Genomic DNA, 24480 nt, shown 5'->3' on the forward strand with positions numbered 1-24480 from the left:
TTATTGAGATGTTTCACATACCATAAAATATACCCTTTTGAAGGGCACAGTTCATTGGATTTTAGTTAAAATTGAATTTAGTTAAAAGAGCTGTAGGGGGTGCCTGGGTGGCTCAGTGGGTTAAAGCCTCTGCTTTCGGCTCAGGTCATGATCCCAGGGTTCTGGGATCCAGCCCCACATCGTGCTCTCTGCTCTGCCGGGATCCTGCTTCCCCCTCTCTCTCTGCCTGCCTCTCTGCCTACTTGAGATCTCTGTCTGTCAAATAAATAAAATCTTTAAAAAAAAAAAAATTAAAAGAGCTGTAATATACAACTGGACTCTTAACTTGGGACCAATTCATATTTTCAAAAATGGGGAAATGGCCAACTAAATTTTCTTTTTGGTATTCTCATTTGTGATCCATATGCCCCAACCATAATGTATTCGTCATTATCCTTTACTACATATGAATGTCTACCTTGTGTGGAGTCATCTTAGATTCTTAGCCTCAATATCCAGTTTATGCCATTGTTATTACCTATGAAATAACTCCCTTTCCTTCTCTTCTCTACTTCAGTCCCTTGCTTTGGTGTTCAAAGTCTCTTGCTTGATCTGTCCTAATTGGCCTCTGTGATTTGAATCTCTTTTCCCCCTTCAGTCTTTCTACAACACAGGCATCAGATTCATTTTTCAAAGATATATCTGGTTGTTATTTTTCTGCTTTAGAACCTTCATTGTAAACTTACTTCCTTATCCAGAGCTTTCAACATCAACTCGAGGCCTCTTCTCTGTCTTCTTCCCATACCTCTTTTCTCCATGAGACCTTTGTTCTTGCTGCCCCGCACTAGTTCCTGAACACAAAACCCACTTTCATGCCTCCCTGCATAGCATGCCCTTCCCTTTTTTATCTTTAGAAATCCAAGTTCATCTCAATAATATGAAACTCACCAGTTTCTGCTCACAGACTTTGTTTATATATATTTGGGTAGAGCTCTACTCTGTACTTTACACGTTGTATTATAATTATTTATGTATTTGCTTTCTCCTCTAGACTCTGAGCTCCATGGTCTTTTGTGTATTCCTAATATAGAGCATTATCTGATACTTGATTATTATTCAGTAAATATTTGTTGAAATGATTCTTTAAAACTAAGCTTTAAGTGGTCATTTAAAAAACTAACAAGGGGAAAAAAAAAAAAAAAAAAAAAAACTAACAAGGGACTCCCATTTGGTGTGCTTGCTTTATGGCAAGATTTTTACACATTTTCTTTTCAAAACACCCCCTTTGTAAGTTGCTTTTTTGGTAAATACAGTGGAGAGGAGACTATTGTGTACATCTTTAACTCAGGTTTGAGTAAAATATACTCTTGTTCTTGTGATTCTGATAGAATTACGTACATCCCTGGAAGAACATCAGTCTGCCTTGGAACTTATAATGAGCAAGTATCGAGAGCAAATGTTTAGACTGCTAATGGCCAGCAAAAAAGATGATCCGGGTATAATAACGAAGTTAAAAGAACAGCACTCCAAGGTAATCCATTTTATAAGTATAATTTGAAATGAAAAAGAAGCATAAATGGTTAACTTGTGTTGAGATTTTTTTTAAATCACAGGTATATAACATACCGAATATTTCATCTTTCTGATATTTTCTGCTTTTCCTCATTTTTGTCACTTCTTGTTACATATTTTGTTTGATTTACTCTCTTAACTCATATTGTTCCCAGTAGCTCTAACATATTTTCAAAAATAAACTTTATTTGGGAAGTAAAGGTAAGTATATTAAAAAATATTTTTATAAGCTTATCTGCTTTTAAGAAATAGTTCTTCTAATTTGTGTATTGACATTTGTTGCAAAAACAAAAATTGAAATGCCGAAAAACGTTTTCAGAAATCTGAAGACAGCTAAAGGTAGATCTGTTTTTCTTAAGAGTGTTTTCTGAATGAGGCTAATTAATCCAGACTGTAAATTATACTGATCATGATGGGAAAACCATGGTGGGGGTGGTGCAAGGAGGAAAAGAACCAACATATTAAGATTTGACCCCACCCCCACTCCCCAATCACATATCACTTAACACCATTTTTAGAGATAGAGCTAAACTGGTTAGAAATTGGTTTTTTCCTCCTCTGTTCATTTCACTTATTGACATCCCTGTGTCTCTTTCCTTTGTGTATGTCCCTTTGTTTATTAGCAACTGCTATGAAGACAAGTAGAATAATTCTTTCCTATTTACATTTTAAGCTGAATTTTAACTGCTGCTGTGAATAAAAATATTAGAATATTGTGATTTCTAGTTATACCTGTATTGGATAATGATGAGCTAACTATTATTAGTTAAAACTAACATTATATAAGAAATATTGTTTTAAGACATGCATTTATCTTTCTCAATAACTGAAACACATTTTAGAATCCTTAAATTAATTCTCCCATATTGGTGCTTGTAGGTATTTTTAAATTATAAATTATTCTATTAAAATTAATACCTAGTAAATAGATCTTTGTGTGACAAGTTTTCCTATTAAGAGAATTAGTAATAGATACTCTTGTGTCAATTTTATAATAAATTAATAAATATGGGTTTAATGTTATCTAATTAAACTATTCATCTTCTAACCAGAAGGAACAATCTTGGATGTTTAAGTGGCAATCTTTTGAATATAAATTTATCTATCTTTAATGAGATCATTATAAAAACAAAAATTTAAATGTATAACTTGAGTGTTTCTTTTAAAGGTACAAAGATGAATTGACTGAAATTGTTGGTAAAATAAATATAATCATGAGAAATTGCAAAAGGCCCTTATGTTTAAAACCTAAGAAATTTGTTAAGATCTAAAGAGATTGCTCTACCAAAGAATGTTTAGCATGAGATACTGCAGGTTGCTAGTTCCATCTGGTAGCAGCTATTCCAAAAGTAAATATTTTCTAGAACACATTAGATTTTACCATTCACTAGTGCAGTGTTATTAATTAGGAAAGTTAAACATTTCTTAAGATAACTGTAGACCATCTTTTATTATGTAGATTGAATTCATCTGAGTGCTGATCCTTCCATAAAATGACTGTTCAGTGACTTGTATGTTAATTCCAACTAATACATATTAATGTTTGTGATTTTGATTTTTCCCAAAAAGGAGACACTTCAACTCAATTAAACAAACACTTATTAACACTTGTCTTGGCTTAGTTATTATAATAAGATGAGTAAATAATAAGTTCCATCACTCTGCCATAAGAGCTTAGAGTATAAAGGGAAATACAAACAGAATATATAAGGTAGGATGTGATGAATCCTAAAATAGAGATATGATTTAATACGGGAGTACTAATGGAGCAAGATAAGTTCTCATGAAGATAATCTGGGAAGGTGTCAAGAAGACAGATTCATCCAAGTCTAGCCTTGAATTAATTATTGGGGTGGAAGGGTCAACAAGCAGAAGTGGGTGAGCAGAGAAACTTGTATGATAAAGGTGCAGAAATATTCCAAGATGTGTTTAGGTGTTAATACTCTGATGAGCCTAAACACAAAAAAATTTTATAATGCATTTAGGGGTAATAAGCGGAGTTACACATAACAGCATTTTGGCATAAGAGATCATTTTAAGACCAACTGTAGTACAGAATTTTACCCTCACTTAGAAGTTTTTGAGTACAGACTGGAAAATCAATAAAAAGTTTGAGAAGAATTCATTTTTTCCAAATACTCATTTTTACATTATTTTTGAACAGATGCCTTTTTGGAAATCTTAAAAAAACAAACATTTCAAACAGTTGGCTAACACGCATGAACTAACACTCATTCAGTTTTTAAATTACGGATAATATCCGTATTAACATTATAATGACTCTATACTACAGATTGACATGGTACATCGTAACAGCTCCGAAGGATTCTTCCTTGATGCATCTCGACACATCTTTGAAGCATCTCAACATGGACTGGAGAGGAGGCACTTGGAAGCAAATCAGAATGTACACTAAATAAAACAGTCAACTTTTGGGGTGTGGATGGAAGGGGGAAGGTCCATTTAAAACATTCTTTGACATTGAATTTTCCTGCCAGTTAAAATCAGCAAATAAATGAAATTGCCTTAAATATATATATACTGTGCTTTTGATAGCCATGCAAAAATATTCAGTGTAGAAACTTTAAATCTGTCATTAATTCCCTTTGTATCATACACAGCCTGTTAGGTAATGGCAGGCTTTAAAGGTTGTTCAAGCCAGATTTTCATTTTGTTGCTGCAGAATTGTGTAAACAGCTACCCTCTTTGTGGACATCAAAGTATTTTCTTGGAAGTCATTTTAATCTGATTTCATAGAAGTTTTGTTCGAACTATTAAAGGAACAGTTTTAACTCAGATTTGTAATAGTTTGTAGTTCTTTAGTTTGAGTTCTCAATAACCTAAAGATGCCTTTGTTTAGGTTTCATACTATATGTATATGTATATGTTAGTAATATATGCTACATTGTCTTTTTTGTTTTAATTATTGTGGCAGGTCTTTATTGAGCAAATTTGAAATAACCCTAAAAAGTTATAAATGAAAGGCATTTCAAGAAAGTTCAAGGATTGTATTACTGAAAGTTCAAGTATTATGTTACTGACTCTTCTTGCTTTTCAGACAGTTTTGAAAGCCCAGCTCTTAGCCTCTGTGTTCACTAAAAGACCTAGGATACCTCCCTAAAGATTTTATTGTAATAAATGAACCCTCCGTGAACTGGGCCTATAAAACTGTTCTGTTTGAAATCTTGGTGGTTTTTTTTTCTCATGATTTAATTAGAACAGACTCTGTCCTGAAAAAATTAGTGGAATCTCATTTTCTTCCATTTTAAAGGCAAAGAATTATTTGCTTCCTGTACAGCCTTTTACCCTTAAAGGACACTAAACAATAAACTGAAGAAAATGTTGGTATTCAGAATTTTTACTCATCATCCTCAGTCTGTTGCTACAGTTGTCTGTACTTAAAGCTTGGTTTTAAACATTATGCTCCCTTTCCAGAGGGAGAGATTTTAATAATTTTTTTAAAAAACTATTTCAGAATATGATAGATGTTTGTCTTGATATTATTGTTGCTACCATAATCTAATCCAGGACTGTCCAATAGTACTTCCTGAAATGATGAAAATGTTCTTTATCTGTGCTATTCAACATGGAAGCCACCAGTGCCACTTGGCTATTGAGCACTTCAAGTGTCACTAGTGCAACTCGGACTGAATTAACTTTTTTAAAAGGTGTTTAATTTTAATTGACACTTGCATAGCATCATATTGGGTAGTGCAGATTAGTCCTTTTGTTTTGCCTTTCTGCATACTAGCATTGTATAGGTGTCCCCATTAAAATAATTTAAGGATCTGCATTTTTGTTGGTTAGAATGTACTAAATGTGTGGTTTGCTAAAGATACTATTTGTTCTCCATATTTTTCCAGTTTACTAGTTTTGTAAGTTTTGGAGGTCCTTTTCAAATCCTTTTTACAAATCAGATATATACAATTTAAGAGACAAGGTTATTGGGGGGAGATTTTAGCTTTTGAGTTTGACCTTAATATAATAAAAATCACCCCCAACTGCCAGTGAACAATGATCTTAGAAGCTATTTGTTGAAAAAATTATTATTCTCAAGTTTCTGTTGATTTTTAAACCTCATGTCTGTCTCTTTCACTTGACTCTAAGCTCCTTGAAATCAGGGAACATGTCTTGATAGGTTTCCTATTCCCATTGCTTAGCACGGTGCCTGGCATATCATAGGTGTGCAAAAAGTAATAATAGCATGAGATTGGAAGAAATTTGTACTACCTGCTACACCAAATAAATGTGGCCATTTTACACCTAAGTGATATTTGAACAGTTTGCAAAGAAGGACATTTAATATTTTAATACTCAAAAGCAGACTTCTGTTCATTTTATTCAATATTTATTATCCATTATGTACCAGACACAGGCAAATATAAACAAGATACAGTTCCTGCTCTCAAGGAAGATTATAATCTGGAAAAGTTTCTAGGTTGGATTGAGATCAGTTTTTAGACATGGATAATACAGAAAAGACTTGTGAATCATGAAGATGTTAGGGGTAAAGAGATCAAATATGGTCAATTTTTGTCTTCCCCATTACTTTAATTAGTACTATATGTAGGTATAAAAAAGGAAAAGTTGTTGATCATTTGTAGGGTGAGAGGAATGTGAAATATGAGTACACTTCTTGCTAGTGGGTTTAGTTATATTGTGGTGTTTATCCTTACTTGTAGCCCTGATAAAACCCTGATTTTAAAAGCACATTCATGGTCAGTCAACTTTCTGGTAAAACTGGTTTATAAAGTACCTTCATGTTAAATGGCAATGTAAGAATATTACATCCATATTAAGTGGCAATGCAGACTTTTTAAAAAGGAGAGGATCCAAAAATAAAACTAAAGTATTTCACTGATTTGCAACTCCCATCTCTTTTTTTCAGGAATTACAAGCACATGTTGATCAGATAACGGAAATGGCAGCAGTAATGAGGAAAGCTATTGAAATTGACGAGCAACAGGGTTGCAAGGAACAGGAGCGAATATTTCAACTTGAAGTAAGTTTTAAATTGCAAATGTGGATGAAAACTGTCCATACAAAGATTTATGCCAGAAAATACATCCCATTTAAAAATATATGTATACACTTCTCTGGAAAACTGGCAATGTTCTCTTTCTTAACCTGGATACTGGTTATATGGGCATATAATGCAGGACCATTTCCATAGTAATAGAAGAGTCGAGGATCAGTAAAGCAGTATTTGAGAACATTGATGTTTTGATCCTGTGTTGCTTCCTGTTACTGGGTGAATATGCTTTTTAATTTAGTAATTTAAAAAATTTCTTCATTCTGTTGGAAATGATGATGATGCAGGAAAAGTTTTTTTAAACCACGGATATTCTTAGGGCACTTGTATTTTTCTGAGGAATATAAAAGCTTTTCCGTCCTTTATTTGTGGCAGCACAAGCATCAGTCATTGTTGAATAATTCAGATCAGTAGAACAGACTTTTATACTTTATTCATTTTTTAAAGATTTTACTTATTTGACAGAGAGAGAGGGAATACAAGCAGGGGGAATGGGAGAGGGAGAAGTAAGCTTCCCACCAAGCAGGGAGTCCAACGTGGAGCTCGATCCTAGGACTCTGGGATTATGACCTGCGCCAGCGGCAAATGCCCAAAAACTAAGCCAGCCAGGTGCCCCAACTTTTATGTTTTAAAAGTTTCATTTTGAAATCATAATGGAGATACTTTTGGTTATTGAGGGCCTAAAGTGATTTCTGTCTTTAAGCATTCTTTAAACAGGGTTAAGCAAACTTTTTTAGTAAAGGACCAGATAGGAAATATTTTAGGCTTTGCAAACCAAACATTCTGTTGGAACTACTCAGCTCTGCCATTGTAACACAAAGCAGCAATATACACAAAAAAGACTGAGTTTACCTATGTTCCTGTGAAGTTTAATTTAAAAACAACAGACCTCAAGCCAGGCTGTATGTAGTTTGCCGATCCCTGCTTTGTACCAGTAAAATTTAGAAAGACTGAAGACAAAATGGTTGAGAATTACAAATGTTATTTTTAAATGTCTGCTTATTTCTTATAGTAACTAATCTGGGGGGAAGGTGGTAGTTATTAGTGCTAGATCTGGTCACTTGCCTTTTTGAAAAATATCCCAATTCACTCAGCCAACCCTGCTGCTTTCAAATTAGAGGGAAGAAAACAAACCAGACCAGCTGGCTTGTCCTGCATTCCATGCTTTCATGGAAAGGAGTAAAAGGACTAAAGTACTAGGAGGTCCTAGTCCCAGGGTATTATTCACAGGCTTTGCTGAGTTTATAGAAATATAAACCTAGATGTTATTTTCTTCATCTATACTGTGAGTTTAAAATAAGGCAATTTCTCAGGTTCCATCTACAATCAGAGCTGCATAAAAAAGAAGGCTTTGCACTGGTGGAAAACACTGAGCACAGTTCTTGTATCTTTTTTAAAAAAAAGTATTCTTGGGATGCCTGGGTGGCACAGTTGGTTAAGCAGCTGCCTTCGGCTCAGGTCATGATCCCGGCGTCCTGGGATCGAGTCCCACATCGGGCTACTTGCTTGGCAGGGAGCCTGCTTCTCCCTCTGCCTCTGCCTGCCATTCTGCCTGCCTATGCTCACTCTCTCTCCCTATCTCTCTCTCTGATAAATAAATAAAATCCTTTAAAAAAAAAAAGTATTATTTGGATTCAAGTTGTCAACTTCAACTGCATATATCATTTAGTGTATGTCTGCCAATGATAGAACCTTCTGTCATACCTTCATATGTTTGGCTCAAGATATGTTTGTATTCTCGGGGCTGTCCTGCTGACTGCATCTTTGTTTTTTTGCCCTCTTTTAGCAAGAAAACAAAGGCTTGAGAGAGATCCTTCAAATAACTCGAGAATCATTTCTGAACCTTAGGAAGGATGATATGTCTGAAAGTTCATCTTTGTCAGCATTAGTGACCAATAGTGACCTGAGTCTGAGGAAGAGCTGAAGAGCCTGTAAGTGTGTGAGCTTCTTACAAGGCTCTAAATGGTCACCAGGACTGGTCTACTAAAGTGAATGAATTAACAGAAAAATCTGTCTCAAGCTACCCTTTGCTTTATTTTTTTTTCTATAGTATGTACAGTGCACTGGCAATGATAATTCTTGAGATAGCAACAAAAAATGCATAGTTAATGGTCATAGACTTTATTCCAAAATAAAATTTAAAATAGAAACTTTGTTAATGGATGAACAAACTAAAGATTTTCTGAGTGCTAAACTGTCAAGAGCTTCCAGCAGTGCAGGTGGCATTCTGGATGACACTTGGGTAAGCCCAACTATCCCCAGTAAATGTTTGGGAGTTCATGAAATTATTCACATTTTGCCACAGTTTTATGAAGAAAGATTGTCATACTAAATTTTATTTCTCCTCCTTGTATGGCATCAGAGTTAAGAGAGAGCTTTATGTACCATGAGACTTCAGCTTTAATGATTGCCTGTCTACCTTCCCAGAAATGTAAATTTTTGTCAAAGAAAATTCATTTAGCAAGGCCATAAGAATGTTTTATGTGCACCATAAACAAGAGGTGATTTCATTTTAGCTAACTTGCCATAGTTAAAATAGCTAACAATTGTCCATAAGTTGCTTAAGTATATGAAATATTTCAGGAATGAAAGAGAAAGAATATTACTTTCTAAGAAAGAAGATCTTAGACATATTAGTAGGTTAAACTACTCCTTTGAAAGATTTAAGTTTTGGTTCTAAATCAATAATGAAGATGAGATTTTTCTCTTCTCTGGTTGATCTTAAGGATATTATGTAGCTCTTAGCTGAAAGAGTTGAAATGTTTGATACAGCATAGGTAAGGTAATTTCAGAGTAAATTAAGAATTGTTCTGCCTCACTGAACCCTTTTTTAAAAGTGTTTTTTTTTTAAGTATTCTTAAGAGATACAGAAAGTAAGTTAAAATTTCAAAAAAAAAATTGTTTTCTGGATCTATTCTTAACCTCTATCTGGTCCTCATAACCTGTAAGATTTTTCTTATAACCTCTCAGTCAAAGGGGGGTGAGGGGAAGGAAGTCTATGGATTTATAAGTATTTGTTTTGTTTTTTACAAAATATATATCCAGTATGTAAATTTTTAAAAGCCACTAGACATAAATGTACTTTAACATGAGTTGAAATCTAAATTTTTCTTATTTTGTGATTATAAAATAAAAGGATAAAAGAAAAAGTCACATATGATCAAATATATTCATTTATATTAAAATTAGCACAATAGGAAATTCCACTTTGGGGTATATAATTTGTTAAAGAAATATTCACATGGTAATTTTTGTGTATAATTTCATATATTGATAAAATTGAAAACTACTTTTCACCTTGGAATTTTCTATCCTAATTTTGGGGTGAGTAGGGTCGATGGGGCTGACTGAAAAGGGCTAATGGCCCAAACACTGAACAGATTCTCAGAGGCCTTAATTGATATTTTATAAATGACAGTTTTTATTTTAAGCTTTTCTGTTGGTTTTGGGGTAAGTATCTGTTAATTTGGTGACACATTCATTTATACAGTTTTTATCCCAAGTCAGAATTAAAATAAGCTACACAGTTGAGATTAAGTCTGAGGCAATTCATTGAGGCAGCTCTGTTACAAAATGTTACTTGATAGTTATTTTTATAAATAAGTTAATTTATTCTTGGTCTTCTTACTTGGATATAATTTTAAGATCTTGGTGTTTAAAGACATTTACTTCACTATATAGCAACAGTTTTCCATCCATATTTTTTTTTTAAAGTAAAACCTTAAATATATGTCTGAGAGTGTGTACTGCATAGGAGCCATTTTATCAATAAAGACAAATGGTTGAAATTGATATGGTCTCCAAGTTAATTTGAGAACAATGCTTACATTTATCCTTACATACAGGTTTTTTTTATGGCATCTCATCTCTTACCACAAAGCTAGTACTTAGCAACAACTTACACCTGTATTTCTTAGGAATTGGCCTGCAACTTATTCCTTATCCTGCAAGCCTTTTTATTGTATGTGGTGGGTTTAAGAGTGTCCCTTCAAAGGTATGTCCAGTCCTGGTTCTGATGTTCTGTACCTGTGAATATGACCATAATTTAAGTTTTTGAAAATTTAAGGATCTTGGGGTAAAATCATCCTGAATTTAGGATGGGCCCTATATCCAATGACTGGTGTCCTTATAAGAGACAAGGATATTTCAAACAGACACATGAGGAGAAAGCCATGTGAAGACAGGTGGGGAGTTATGCAAGCCTTGGGGCCACACTATACACCAGAAGCCAGGAGAAAGGTATGGAATGCCTTGTCCCTCAGAGCCTCCAGAAGGGGCCAGCCCTGCTTGATTTCAGACTTCTGGCCTTCTTAATTTTTCAGAATTGTGAACCACCCCTTATGGTGATTTGTTACGGCAACCCTAAAAAACAATATCTATTTATCATCTATCCACTACTATTCTAAAAAACCAATTATATACAACCTTACAGATGAAGTATTATCTGCTCAAATTGATCTCCTTTATATAAGGGTGACTTACAAAGTATTTTATTTCTAAATTGCCTCAATGATTGGAAGATCATAGCATTAACTCATTTGATGATCTCCACCTTTTCTGACAGTCTGAGTAAAATAGGAGTCAGTTTTTAGTTAAACAGCAATGAAGAATAATTTCTAATTGGAAGGGGCTTTCTTTTTACCTCTGTGGCTGCTTTTGTTCTTTCTTCTGACTTAAAATTAGAGAGCCCCAGGGCTCAGTTCTTATTTCTACTTTATTCCTACTCACTTCCTTGGTGATCTCATCCAATCTCATGACTTTAAATATCACCTGTAATGCTGATGACTCCCAGCTTTACAGCTCTCATTAAACCTCTCATTAACTCCAGACTCCTTCAAGTGTAACTATCAAAGAGAGATCTCAGACTCAACATGCTCAAAGCAGTCTCACTGTCCAGCCATCTCAGCTTATGATAACTCCATCGTTTCAGCTGAAAATCTTGGTGGCATCTTCGTCTCTACTTCCTGTTCTATTTTACACCCAATTCATTGGCAAATCCTATTGACCCTCCCTTCTAAATATATCAGTATCCTACCATTTCTCACTATCTCCACTGCTTCCCCTGGTTAACACACATTATGATTCGTGCTAGAGTGAACAAATTAGATTCAACCTAAATATCATACAATAGGGAAATAGTTTATGTCAATTATTAATTTATAATCAACATCTACCCAATGTAGTTTATTATATACCACAGCTTAAAGATTCTAGCAACAGGAACAAAAACATGTACCTAAATTTACATAACAGAAACCTTAATACTAAATTGAACATACAACTACGTAAAAATCAAAGGCATAGGGAGAAATGTCCAGAAGCAAATAACATCAGTATGCTTCTAATTCATTGTTTTACATACACTAGACACTTAGCTACAAAAAACTTCGTTGCCTGAAAACCAAACTGTCTTTGTATAGATGTCATAATTTATCCAACTATTTCTCCTAGTGATAGAAATTCAGACTGTTTTCAATTTTTGTTAACATAAAACAATATTTCCCTAAACATCTCTGTATGTATTTTATGTACTATACCTATTTCCAGTGTATAAATTCTCAAGAGTTTGTTATATTCCTTTTTGTTACAATTTATCTTTTACATAAAGGAAAAATAAAGGTATACAGTTAAAAATCCACCATACAGAAAATATTACAGTTCAAAGTCAGTCTCTTACAACCCATGTCTTCCCAAAGGTAATTACAAGTTTCTTGTGAATCAGAAAAACTTAATCTATTAAGTGCTGTTAAACATACACACACACCCCCACACACAATTGGAATCTCAACTACACTTTGGTTCCTCAGTTTTGTTTTGTTTTTTTCAGTTAATGATAACCCTTGCAAGTTTTTGTTTGTTTGTTTGTTTTTGCCACATAAGGAATAAAGGATTAAACTCACATAAAAGGCAAAGCGTAAACCCCATGGCTTTGGAATAACTAAAGCGATCAGAAAATTCACTATGTTGAAATCAGTACAGTAGGTAGAACTAGACCCAGAGTAAATACATCCTTATCTTGAAGCACAGGATATACACTTTTTGGGTATCAGACATTGCTAGGAAAGCTACATTTTCATCTTTCTATAAATCTAACAGAGGAAAGCTGGTTAGAATCTGGGTTCCAAGAGCTTGTCACTGCATAACCCCAAGCCTCAGCAAATTGCTTTTGTCTGTACAGACAGTTCAGGACGAATAGGGCTGGCCCTTGGCTACTTTAAAATGCCTCGGATGTATCAGCTTCATCTTAGATTTCAGCTACACTCAGTGGTCAAATATTCAGTGCTCCCAAATCAATGGTTGATGTGAGATCAAGTGAATGAATACCTCAAATGTTAACTTCTAGAATACGTTCATTTTAAGACCTATCTCTAACTAACTGAATTTAAATAAAAATCTTTATAATAATTTTATTCCTGGTCATGCAGACTCTAGACTATAGAATATAAGAGGTTAAAAACATCATTCAGGAGAAAATTCAGTAGAGAATCACTGGTATATATCATTGAAGGAATTCAGGAGGGAGAGTTGGTTTGGAAGAAGAGTAGTTCTACTTGTGAAATGGAAGACAGGCTAGTGTTGAAAAACTTTCAGGCTTTTTTTTTTTTTTTTTTTTAGATTTTTATTTGAGAGGAAGAGACAGTCAGTATGAGCATGGGGAGGGGCAAAGGAAGAAACCAACTCCCCACTGAGTAGGGAAGCCAGACATGACTCGGGGCTCCATCCGAGGACCCTGAGATCATGACGTGAGCAAAAGGCAGATGCTTAACTGGCTGAGCCACCCAGGTGCCCCAAAACCTTCAGGCATTAATAAGCAAGATGAGAGTTTTTTGTTGTGTTTTTTTTTTTTTTTTTCCTCCGAGAAAAGCCTTTAATTCTGTTCATGAAAATAGTCCTCTAGACCCTAGGCCCAGCCCTAGCAATACATATATTCACTGTCAAGTAATTTTGATATATGGACGATCTCCTGCTCTAAATAAAGGTGTTAGAGCTCCTAGATGGCTCAGTTGATTAACTGTCTAACTCTTGGTTTTGGCTCAAGTCCTCTCAGGGTTGTGAGATAGAGCCCTGCACTCAGCACTCTGTGGAGTCTGCTTGGGATTCTCTCCTTCCTCTGCCCTTTCCCCCTGCTCATGTGCTTGCTTGTGTCCTTGTGCGACTCTCTAAAATTTTTTTTTTAAAGATCTTATTTATTTATTTGACAGTCAGAAATCACAAGTAGGCAGAGAGGCAGGCAGAGAGAGAGAGGGGGAAGCAGGCTTCCCGCTGAGCAGGGAGCCCGATGTGGGGCTCGATCCCAGGACCCCGGGACCAGGACCTGAGCCGAAGGCTTTAACCCACTGAGCCACCCAGGCGCCCTAAAATAAAATTTTTTTTAAAAGTTGTTGAGGTCCAGTTCAATTGCTGACTGGAAAACTGGGGAGCAAAGGCACACTTAGTGCGTCTCAACTACTTCATCCATCTGCATCACTTTCTAATCTTCCACCCCCTTCCTTAAAGCTCCCAGACACAGGCATCCATGTCCTGCCCAGTGCACTCACCACAAGTTCAGGCAGGCCAGATAACACACAAGCCAGTCTGGACAATAGAGAACCCATTACCAGGAGGAGCCATGAACCTCAGGTGAACAAGCCTTCTAGCCCCTAAGAACTACAAAGAAAAAAAGGTTGATAAGGCCATCCTTTAACCTCCTTCCAAAGGAAGGAATTCACCCTGGGGGCAATGGAGTAGGTATATTATACTTATATAGAGGTATATTAATAGGACTCCAACAAAAGGAAAGAATTTGATGACCACAGCTTGCAGATCACTCAAGTGTTCTGACCCAGCTGCCAGGAAACACCTGCTAAATTCTAGGGTCTTGGGAGGAAAAGAAAAAGGTAAACAAAAGACAAGGTGTGCTCTGTGCAGTTTTATAGTATAGATAAAATTTAACAAGGAAGACAATAAAAACAACCAACATACAATCTAGTAATCTCACTTCTGGGTATATAGCCAAAGGAAATGAAAAGCAAGATCTTATAAAAATGGCTAATTCCCATGTTTACTGCAGCATTAGTCACAAAAACCAAAACAAGGAAACATCCTAAGCGTCTATCAATGGATGACCAGATAAAGATGTGGAGGGGTTGTGTGTGTATATAAAATTAAACACTGTTCAGCCGTGAAAAAGAAAGCAAGCCTGCCATTTCCAAAAACATGGATGGACCTTGAGAGAACTATGCCAAGTGAGGGAAGCCAGAGAAAGACAAACACTAGATGATACCACTTCTGCGTGGAATCTCAAAAACCCCAAAATGGTGGTGACCAGCAGCTGAAGATGGGAGAATTGGGGAAATGTTATTTAAGGAAGGAATGAACTCAGAATTAATAGGCAAAATCTGGAGCTCAAATGCACTAGGGATTATGGTCAATATACCAAATCCACATACTATACCTTAAACTTACATAGTGTGGGAGGTCAATTACATCTCCATTTTTTAAAAAACAACACCAACAACATCCTTTCTGGATCGAAATGTGGAAAGCTGAGAATGGGCTTGCTGACCCCACCAAGCACCAAAGTGAAGGGCTGCAAGGACTGGCGGGGAGAGGGAGAGATGCCCCTGGGGGCTCTCCACAGAGAAGGGAAGGCCTCGAAGCTTCGCCTTATGGTTTCAACCATGCACTCAGCCTCCATGGTTTAGTTACTCCTACTCATCTTCCAATTTCAGCTTCAGTGTCATTTCAAGGAATTCTCGCCTGGCATCGTGGATTCCATCCCCTCTTCCATTTTATTTTATTTATTTTTTTTTTTAAGATTTTATTTATTTATTTGACAGAGAGAGATCACAAGTAGGCAGAGAGGCAGGCAGAGAGAGGAGGAAGCAGGCTCCCCTCTGAGCAGAGAGCCCGACGTGGGGCTCGATTCCATGACCCTGAGATCATGACCTGAGCCGAAAGCAGAGGCTTTAACCCACTGAGCCACCCAGGCGCCCCCCCTCGTCCATTTTAAATTTCATTGCATATCGTACCTCCTCTGGGTAACTACTCTAGTACCTGTCTCATCACTCTCCAAACGATGCAGCAGGGGCCATGCCAGTATATTCCACCATCTTCTTCCTAGTACCCAAGGCACAGCCTGGCACTTAGGAATTCAACACTTATTTATGTAATAAGTAAAAGTGAGATCAAAATAAAACTACTATCATTTTATGTGGGGGATTTCTTGTTGTTGGTGATATAGCCTGATCCAGACTGACAACCTCCGGAGTGTAATGATTATATGGTAGTCCCTGGGTAAGCCCAAGTTTCCACTAGCTTGAGCCCCTCTCTACCTCCACTTCATAGAGTGGTCCTTATGATCACAGTGGCCAGATTGCCCAGAAGTCTTCCAATCAACAATCAGGGTAAAATGATTTCTAAAGTGTATTAGTTTCTAGCTAGGCCTGCCATGAAATACGATACACGAGTGGCTTAAGCAGAAATTTATTTTCTCACCACTCTGGAGGCTGGAAGTCCAAGATCGAGGTTGTTTTCCACTGAGGCCTCTCCTCTGCTTGCAGAAGGCTGCCTTCTCATTGTGTTGTCACCAATTCACCAGCAGAAGAAAACTGAAAATAATCAATGATTTATATTTTCATTCTGATACAGTATAAAGCACATTTAAATGGAAGTTAGGTATCCCAAATTTGATCTGGGCACTATTATTGATAATAGTGACTTAAATGACTCCTTGGTCAAGAATTTCCTCAGTTAGGGGTGCCTGGGTGGCTCAGTGGGTTAAGCCTCTGCCTTCGGCTCATGTCATGATCTCAGGGTCCTTGGGATCGAGCCCCACATTGGGCTCTCTGCTCAGTGGGGAGCCTGCTTCCCCCTCTCTCTCTCTGCCTACCTCTCTGCCTACTTGTGATCTGTCATAAATAAATAAAATCATAAAAAAAAATTTAATGAGACTTCAGCATTTTTTCAAAATAGGCATTTATTATTTAAAAAAATTATACAAAGTGGCTTTTTATTACTCAAATTATGAAAAATTTTAAACAATTTGTTTCAAGCCTCCAAAAAAGTGTGCTCTGTCTTTAGTCTTCAGTGGCAATACATTTTGATGGTATGGAAAATAACTCACAAACATTCCATAGAACTTTGTTAGAATGTGCAAAGATATGACAGAAGTCAGAAGCCCTAAAGGGATTAAAAAAATTTCAAGTATTACTGAAGTTAATATAAACAGGATTACAGAATAGTTAACACCTGTGTTTAATTTTGCAAAGCAAAAATGATTAGTTTTGTATGTCTGCACTTTGTTTCAGCCTTTCCAAAACACTTTTAAATGCAAAAACTGAAAATTTTCCAGTTACCTGAAACTTCAGAAATCTACGAAAAACTGTGAAAAGCAGCATCATTTAAATAGTGGTTAACTCACAGATATATATGCAACCAACAACAAGTACCGTCACTATGACTCAGGCATGCCACAGTCCCCAGCTTACAATCCACAGCAGAACCAAAGGCAGCCTCTCTGACAGTTAAGACAAAAGGGCATGAGGAGTGAGTATGCACTGCAGGGCATCCACGTGCTTGCTTATGGAGGAAAAGGGTCAAAACTGAAAGGACTTTCCTTACAGAATCCAAGGTCCTAATTCAAAGCAGCTCCTTTAAATTACATGACTCCTTTTTGACTCCCTCCTCATCACAAAAACACAGATGGTACAAAGTATATAAAAGAAAATTTTTGAAACCTGTATTTGACATCAATGCTAATACCCACCAATTTAGCAGAAAGAACTACAAAATGCAAATTTTAGAAGGTTTCCTTACTTATGGGACTACAGATTGGGGTAGGAGCCAACTGGTTTCCTAAGAAACAATTCTAATGCACTTTAAATTGGAAATGAGATGTCAACATTCCTTTAAGGGCCTTTAAAGGAAAAAAGGAGGCCATTATATCCATATCAAAGTTTTATTATCTATATAAGTTGACCTGTTTTCAAATAACTGACATAATTTAATATTTAAATTAGCATTTTAAGCAGTAAGAGGCAAAAACAAAGTGCCTACTGAACTATACACTTTATGATTGATACAGTAAATGTGTAATTTTACCACAATTAAAAATAAACGAAAGAAGGGTACCTTTTGATAATATATCAATAAGGACACCACAATATAGTACAAAGCACAGACAGATACAAAAGCCTACTTTCTTCTCAGATTTGCACTGGAGATGGCTGAAGCAGGCTGGGCATATACACCAAAGCTGGGGAAACACTTGACTTGTACTTCAAGATCACACTGACCAAGCCTTTTGGCATCTACAGAAGCAGGGGTGTTCTCTCTCCAGCTGGCTGTTCCTTCCGGAAGAGTTCTTTGATCTGGGTTAGTCGGCAGTAGAGCCTCTCTCTCAATGGAGGGATGTGGTAGCTAGGGTCCAGAACGTTCGTTACTCTGCGCTCCCTCTCTCGCTTCCATAACTTGTACGGGTGGGCAGGAAAAAATGGCTGCCCTCTTTCTCTTCGCATCTGTAACGTCACTCCACTTACGGCAAGCATCCCCCATACTGCCAGGATAATAAAGTCTAAAAAAACAGCAAAACAGCAGTTTGAACTCTTGTATTTCGCAACCTAAAAGAGCTCTAACACTTAACCTTTCAGAGTTTAAATCTGTGTCATTCTTTCTCGGCAATATTAGACTTTCTGGTGAGTTTGGCCAAATGTGTATTTCCTCACTTATAACCGAGGAATGAATAAGGAAGCTAGTCTTAAATTTTAAAATGGGAATTTTCTGTTACAGGCACTTGAAAGTCCAGAAAGGCTGTAAAGTCCGTTGTTTGGATCCCTGGAATTCTAATACTCTATGACCAGTGCCCACAGGTGTGGTTGTTCATTGTGTTTTCTTGGGGCTGGGGTGGGGAGAAAGTAGTCCAGTCCTCCAGCTATACCCCACAAACACACATCATGAGATGTGTGGAACACATCTGCGGAACACATGTGCGGACCATGAGACACCACTCTGCTCTCTTTTCTCCCATTCCACTCAATACGGGGGCCACCCCTTCATGCAGAGCAGGTACAGAAGGTTCAACAGTTCAACAGACTAACAGCTGCTGGCAAAGGTTAGACAAAATATTGTTTGGGGCGCCTGGATGGCTCAATGGGTTAAGCCTCTGCCTTCGGCTCAGGTCATGGTCCCGGGGTCCTGGGATCGAGCCCCGCATTGGGCTCTCTGCTGAGCGGGGAGCCTGCTCCCCCCCCCCCCTGCCTGCCTCTCTGCCTGCTTGTGATCTCTGTCTGTTAAATAAATTTAAAAAAAAAAAATTAAAAAAAAATATATTGTTTTGTATGTAAAACTTGCAAGACACATGGATTTCAAGGTCTCTACCATCTACCAAGGTCTAAACCTCTTATCCAGTGAGGGCAGGCTCAGGATGGTAGAGGGAAAGATCTGCCCTTAAATATTCACAGCAATCAGGACTATGCTTATAGATCTTCAATTCCAAGACATGCTTTTCCATATTCCATATTTTAACATATCTGAAACCAAAACATCCTACACATCGTTGTGAACATCTGATTTAGTAATTTAGTAATCTAATTTAGTACCTTTTTTTTCTTCAAACAGTTAATGGAGAAGCTTTAATGGGTAGCATCTTAAAATTGCAGAAACAGTAACACCTACTGATTGAAAATCACTTTTTCTCTTTCAAGTAGCAAATTACATGCTTCTTTAAAGGAGGGAAACAAAGGAATAATTTAAAAATCAGACTGTCATTCTCATCCCACCCCAACTGGAAATGGACCAGGTAACCAGAGTAATCCTGGTTAAGAAATTTAACAAAGTTCATTTAGAAGATTTTTAGAAGTATGAACTTCAACCTCCTTACAAATTTGAATTTTCTGCTCCTATGGTCATAAGGGAACATTAACAGAAGACTCTAATAGCATCTGTATAGTGTGAGTTTCCTCCTCTGGTCCAGTTAACCTTCTTTCAATCTAGTTACCAAGTGTTCTTGTTAGTACAAGTGGGCTAGTGTTCCAGATTTAGTCTTACCATTAGTTTGAAAAGGCACATTTGTGAAAGCTCTGTGGAAATCCTCGTGGAGTGCTCTCTTGAGTATATTCAAAGTGATGTAAGAAAGGCTTGTGTACAAGTAACTGTCAAAGGCCAAGACCACCAAGTAGGAGCCAACAAATCCACAAGTCAGTATGTTCAGCTGTGGAAGAGTACAAGTGTTTAGGCGTCGCCACTGTCAGAACGAGGAGTGGATTCTAACCCTCCCCACTCACTTCTGTTCCCTTAGGGCACAGGAAACGGGGTCAAGTCTCAGAGCTGAATAAAGGTTACCTGTAAGGTTAAACTGACAACCACCTTTGACACCCACAGTGAGTTCTTAAAACATGGTTTACTTTAATCATAGAAATGTCTTTCCTGGGGAAGGACCTCATTAATAAAGTCTAACTAGACGAAGAACGCTTCATCTGGAGAGACTGCTGAAATGAACAATCTATCTGCTTGTGCATTTACATGAGCCCAACCTCTCTGCTCCCACCATTTAAAGTATACAGACAATGGTGATCTGCCCCACTTGATGAAAAAAAACATTGTGTACTAATTGTAATCAGAACTTCTCTTGCTTTCACAGTAACAAGCCTATTTAAAATTCATCATCTCCTAAAGATTCTCATGTAGCTCTCCCCAGTAAATAAAACATACAAAGTGATGCACTAAGTGAACAGCAACTGAAGGTCCGGGACAGTAGCATGAATAAATCTCACTGGATGAAAACACTCACTACTCTTAGGCAGCCCATGAAAACTACTGGAATGATAACAGCTATACAAGAGAAGGTCACCCAGAACACACCATCGTCTTGAAAAATCTTCAAGTTTCCTGCAAAAAGAAGCAAGAGTTAATAGCAGGTTTACCAAGTTCAATTTCATTTTCTCAACATCTAAACACAGACAGGCATCGAAGGTTTATTATGACCACCAGGGAACAGGCTGGCAATTAGAAATGAATTCTGATGTTTTTCGTTTAACTGCCAGTACAATCCCCTTTGAAGGATGTGTCTGAGAAGGATGAGGAGTGAGAGGACAATCAAGCAGGTAAATGCTCTGCTTTAAGTCCCTGGAAAATTTAGAAAAGGCTGGACTAGTCCAAGCTCTTCCGTTCACTAGTCATTATACTAGGACCCAGTTTCCTAACTTATAAAATGAGAAGACTGAACTATTTCGTGTCCAAGCTCCATATCATCCATCCTTGCTCTATGTTTCTATCACTTTATGATTTTGTACTGTAAAGTAAAAAGTGCAAGTAAATGGCATTCAGAGCTAACTATATGAACTCCTACCCAATATGAGCAGCAAAATCGATTCACTAGATTTTGGCTATCAGTGAATTTCCTGCCAGGCCCTGCATCTTGGAAGATCAGGAAAGACGGGGGCTAACCACTTGCCTGAGCTTCCACTAAACCCTTACATTTAAATATCGAGGACGTAAGCCAGACAGTTATACTGATACTGGCACCACCACTCAGTCCAACTGGAGGTGGCCCATATGTTGAGACCCAGAAATCCTGGAAGAGGGGGAGAGTTCCATAGTAAGATGTGACCTTGGGACTCCACGTTCTCAGAAAGTGAACTGCAACAGGTTGCAGGGAGGTGAATTTATGGATCATATTCTGTAATTTAACTGCATTAACCTCCACAAAAGACACATGTAGCTTTAAAAAAAAAAAAAAAAAAAAAGTCAAGAAATCCAGGGATTAAAAATAGTAGTTGTGATGCAGGCATGTGAAGACTGACCCTTTCAGAGCATAAACTCTTTGCTATTGACATCATCAAGTGAAAACAGTAGAGATTGCATTAGATCTGAGAGGTTAGTATTTCTCAAATTTTAATGCTTAAAAAATACGATTTTGCACCCACTGGAGAAGGTCACCCTAACTGCCCTTCATCAATGAGACAGTTCACAAATAAACACATTAACTATTAAAAATTCGAACCAATCATGCCTCTATTCTCCAAGCACTGGCAAAGAAAGGGAAGGGAGCTCATTAAGTAGTTCATTTAGCACTTAGGGAGTAGGGCCCTGAATCTGCATTTTCAACAAATGTCCCTGTGAACCTATCCTTTAGCCAGATCTAAACACTGCTACTTTGTATCAATCTAGATTAAAAAGCTACCCACAAGGGGACCCGTGAGAATGAACCTGACTGTAGGTTTGGCTAAAATTGGAACAAAGGGACTTGAGATGGACAGTAAACACACTGTTTGTCAATTCTTTCTGGTCTTGAAAAAAATATCTTCAGAGAGCCACCCGCACTCTGTAAATTATATCATGTGTGCTCAAGAGATGACGGCCTCAAGAGATAGTTCTTAGATCTAACATTTCTATCAACCTTAATCTGATGTTGATATACGTAACAGAAAACCTAACATTACCACAAAAAGAAAATATAGCAGAGTATCTTAGAATATAAATACTTTTTTTTTTTAATATTTTTGACAACAATCAGGAAACGTTAAGTTCTTATACAACCGCAAAGTAGAAGGGGAGAGAACGTGCCACTCCAAAATGCACACTTCGGCATGTGGATTATTTTGAGTTGAAGGCAATCAGGACCCAGCAGAGTCAGGAAAAACTTTAACTGCTTCACTAACTGCCTACAAGCATTTATACAGGGAGCCTGACCCAGAAAGAGAGCAGCTACGCATAGTAACTATTCTATCTGAGGGGCTCACCTGCCTGGGAAGGCAAACAGCTGATTACCACACATCTGCTCTTCTTTGCTTGCGACTTGCACTCCCCACCTTGCAACCCCAGGCGCCTACCCCATTCCTTAGCTTAGGATGACAATGAAACCTCAGCTGCTGGACAGCCTTTGGGCCCATATTTTTAAGGGGCTCCTATACATACAAAACTAAATTTGTCCTTTTGTTAATCTATCTTATGTTAATTTAATGATTAGGCCAGCTGAGGAACCTTAGAAGGATAAAGGGAAATTTCTCCAACCCTACAAAAGATAGTTAAATTACAAGTTAACCACATTCTTAAAACTGATAGAAACTGGATTACTTAAAAAAAAAAAAAAAAAAAAAAAAATCCCCAGAACCATCCCATGCTGCCACCCTTTAGTAGGTATGTGAGAACGCCCGGAGTCTGGCAGATGGTGGGAGTGAAGGTCAGGGTAAAAGACAACCCAGGAATGAAGCACCAGGTTCCCAACCCAGCTGCCAGCACAGCTGTGGCAAGCTCATCTGTGGGATACACCGGGCTTCAGTGCTCATGAGTCACTTTGTATTGGCCCTCCCTCAAGTGCCATATCATCCATAGAAATTACCAGAACTCTACAGGCAAGGCCCCAAGTCCCTGATGGGGCAGTATTTGCACCTAGAGAACCCAAACGAGGTCTTGCAAACAGTAAACTGAACGCAGAAAACATTACACTTCTCCTACCCAGCAGGGCAAAGAACATCACTGAGGAGATGAGGAAGCCCAGCTCTAATCCAACACACAGCATGCAAATCAGGAGGATTCCAAATCGCCACCAAGCAGCTACCAGGAGAATCCCACCAACGCTTCCAGCGACGGCTGTCAAAATCAGACGAACTGCACGGAAGGAGAAGATGAACTGTTTGACCAGAGGCAGCTTTTTCTACCACATGCCTTAGACACATGATGCCACTGCCAGAGGAAGCCTTAGCCTTTCTGTGGGTCAAGCACTGAGGCAATGTCAGGACTCCAGCACGGGGAGGCCTTCCCTAAGGACAGGCTGGTCAGAGCTGCAGAAACCAGCAGGTGAGCCAAACCTCCTGGGCAAGTGATAGGTGTGGCACAACCCTTAAATTGGGGCTAAGGAAGAAGGGGCAATAAGCATTCTGCTAAATGTGACAAAGAAGGATGGGTTGTGTTTGAAGATAAAGAAAATCTTAATATTTTGATAGTTGTAAATCTTGTATCTTCAATATACCACATAGGTGGACTACAGCAACAAAGCCCTTCACTTCCCTAAGTACCACGGATTTCACCAAGCAAATTAAAAATCCAGAAGAGGGGCGCCTGAGTGGCGCAGTGGGTTAAAGCCTCTGCCTTCGGCTCAGGTCATGATCCCAGAGTCCTGGGATCAAGTCCTGCATCGGGCTCCCTGCTTAACGGAAAACCTGCTTCCCCCTCTCTCGCTGCCTGCCTCTCTGCCTGCTTGTGATCTCTGTCAAATAAATAAATAAAGTCTTAAAAACAAATAAATTAATTAATTAAAATTCCAGAAGAGAAGGTCTAAATGAGCAGCATAGAAAAGCTGTTTCAAGTGTAAGTGGCTCATTATTTACACACATAACAAGCTATCACACACAATACTGTTCAAACTATAGAAAGAAAGGGGGAGTATGAACACAACCACTTTCTTCCCAAACTCTATTATTTTCACTTACCATCATACGTAAGAAGTGTCAGTCTTGTAACTGGTATGTAGAAGAAGAAACCCGTGAAGATAAAGCCTATGAAAAATAATTCTAGTAGCAAACCACCAGAAAAAGAAAAAAAGAAAAAAAAAATAGAAGTTATGGTTAGGTATTCTTTTCACAGTGCAATTTTTTTTTTTTTTTTAAAGATTTTATTTATTTATTTGACAGAGAGAAATCACAAGTAGATGGAGAGGCAGGCAGAGAGAGAGAGAGGGAAGCAGGCTCCCTGCTGAGCAGAGAGCCCGATGCGGGACTCGATCCCAGGACTCTGAGATCATGACCTGAGCCGAAGGCAGCGGCCCAACCCACTGAGCCACCCAGGCGCCCTCACAGTGCAATTTAAATTTCAAACCTACAAATACATGCTTAAGCATTCAGAATTCACACATATTAGGACATTCTGAGGAAAGATACACCTGAAAGACAGGAAAAATTTACAAGTGGCTGGGAGTAAAT

At 37.7% G+C, this 24480-nt stretch overlaps 2 protein-coding genes across 6 annotated transcripts in view; one reads left to right on the forward strand and one right to left on the reverse strand.

Annotated features, from left to right (window-relative positions):
- FGFR1OP2 (FGFR1 oncogene partner 2) overlaps positions 1–18773 on the forward strand; it is a 38606-nt gene extending 19833 nt beyond the window's left edge. For 2 of the 4 annotated variants that reach the window (XM_059185830.1, XM_059185829.1), the window contains 4 exons: positions 1368–1510; positions 3845–3958; positions 6440–6553; positions 8370–10375. In XM_059185830.1, coding sequence (XP_059041813.1) covers positions 1368–1510; positions 3845–3958; positions 6440–6553; positions 8370–8507 — 509 coding nt within the window. In that variant the 3' untranslated portion in view covers positions 8508–10375. Of the gene's footprint in view, positions 1–1367; positions 1511–3844; positions 3959–6439; positions 6554–8369; positions 10376–18352 lie in introns of those variants that run through there. The other 2 variants (XM_059185831.1, XM_059185833.1) reach the window with 2 other exon arrangements.
- The window catches only part of TM7SF3 (transmembrane 7 superfamily member 3), a 36920-nt gene continuing 27984 nt past the window's right edge, over positions 15545–24480 (reverse strand). The window contains exons 8-14 of one of the 2 annotated variants that reach the window (XR_009356751.1): positions 23992–24072; positions 23018–23170; positions 20352–20449; positions 19610–19772; positions 17860–18137; positions 16061–16173; positions 15545–15682 (exon numbers count right to left, since the gene is read on the reverse strand). Coding sequence is in view for 1 of the 2 variants with exons in the window: in XM_059185828.1 (XP_059041811.1) it covers positions 17875–18137; positions 19610–19772; positions 20352–20449; positions 23018–23170; positions 23992–24072 (758 nt within the window). In the remaining variant the exon portion in view is untranslated. Of the gene's footprint in view, positions 15683–16032; positions 16174–17859; positions 18138–19609; positions 19773–20351; positions 20450–23017; positions 23171–23991; positions 24073–24480 lie in introns of those variants that run through there. The other variant, XM_059185828.1, reaches the window with a different exon arrangement.

Source organism: Mustela lutreola, chromosome 8 (genome assembly GCF_030435805.1).
Source record: "Mustela lutreola isolate mMusLut2 chromosome 8, mMusLut2.pri, whole genome shotgun sequence".
NCBI lineage: Eukaryota > Metazoa > Chordata > Mammalia > Carnivora > Mustelidae > Mustela > Mustela lutreola.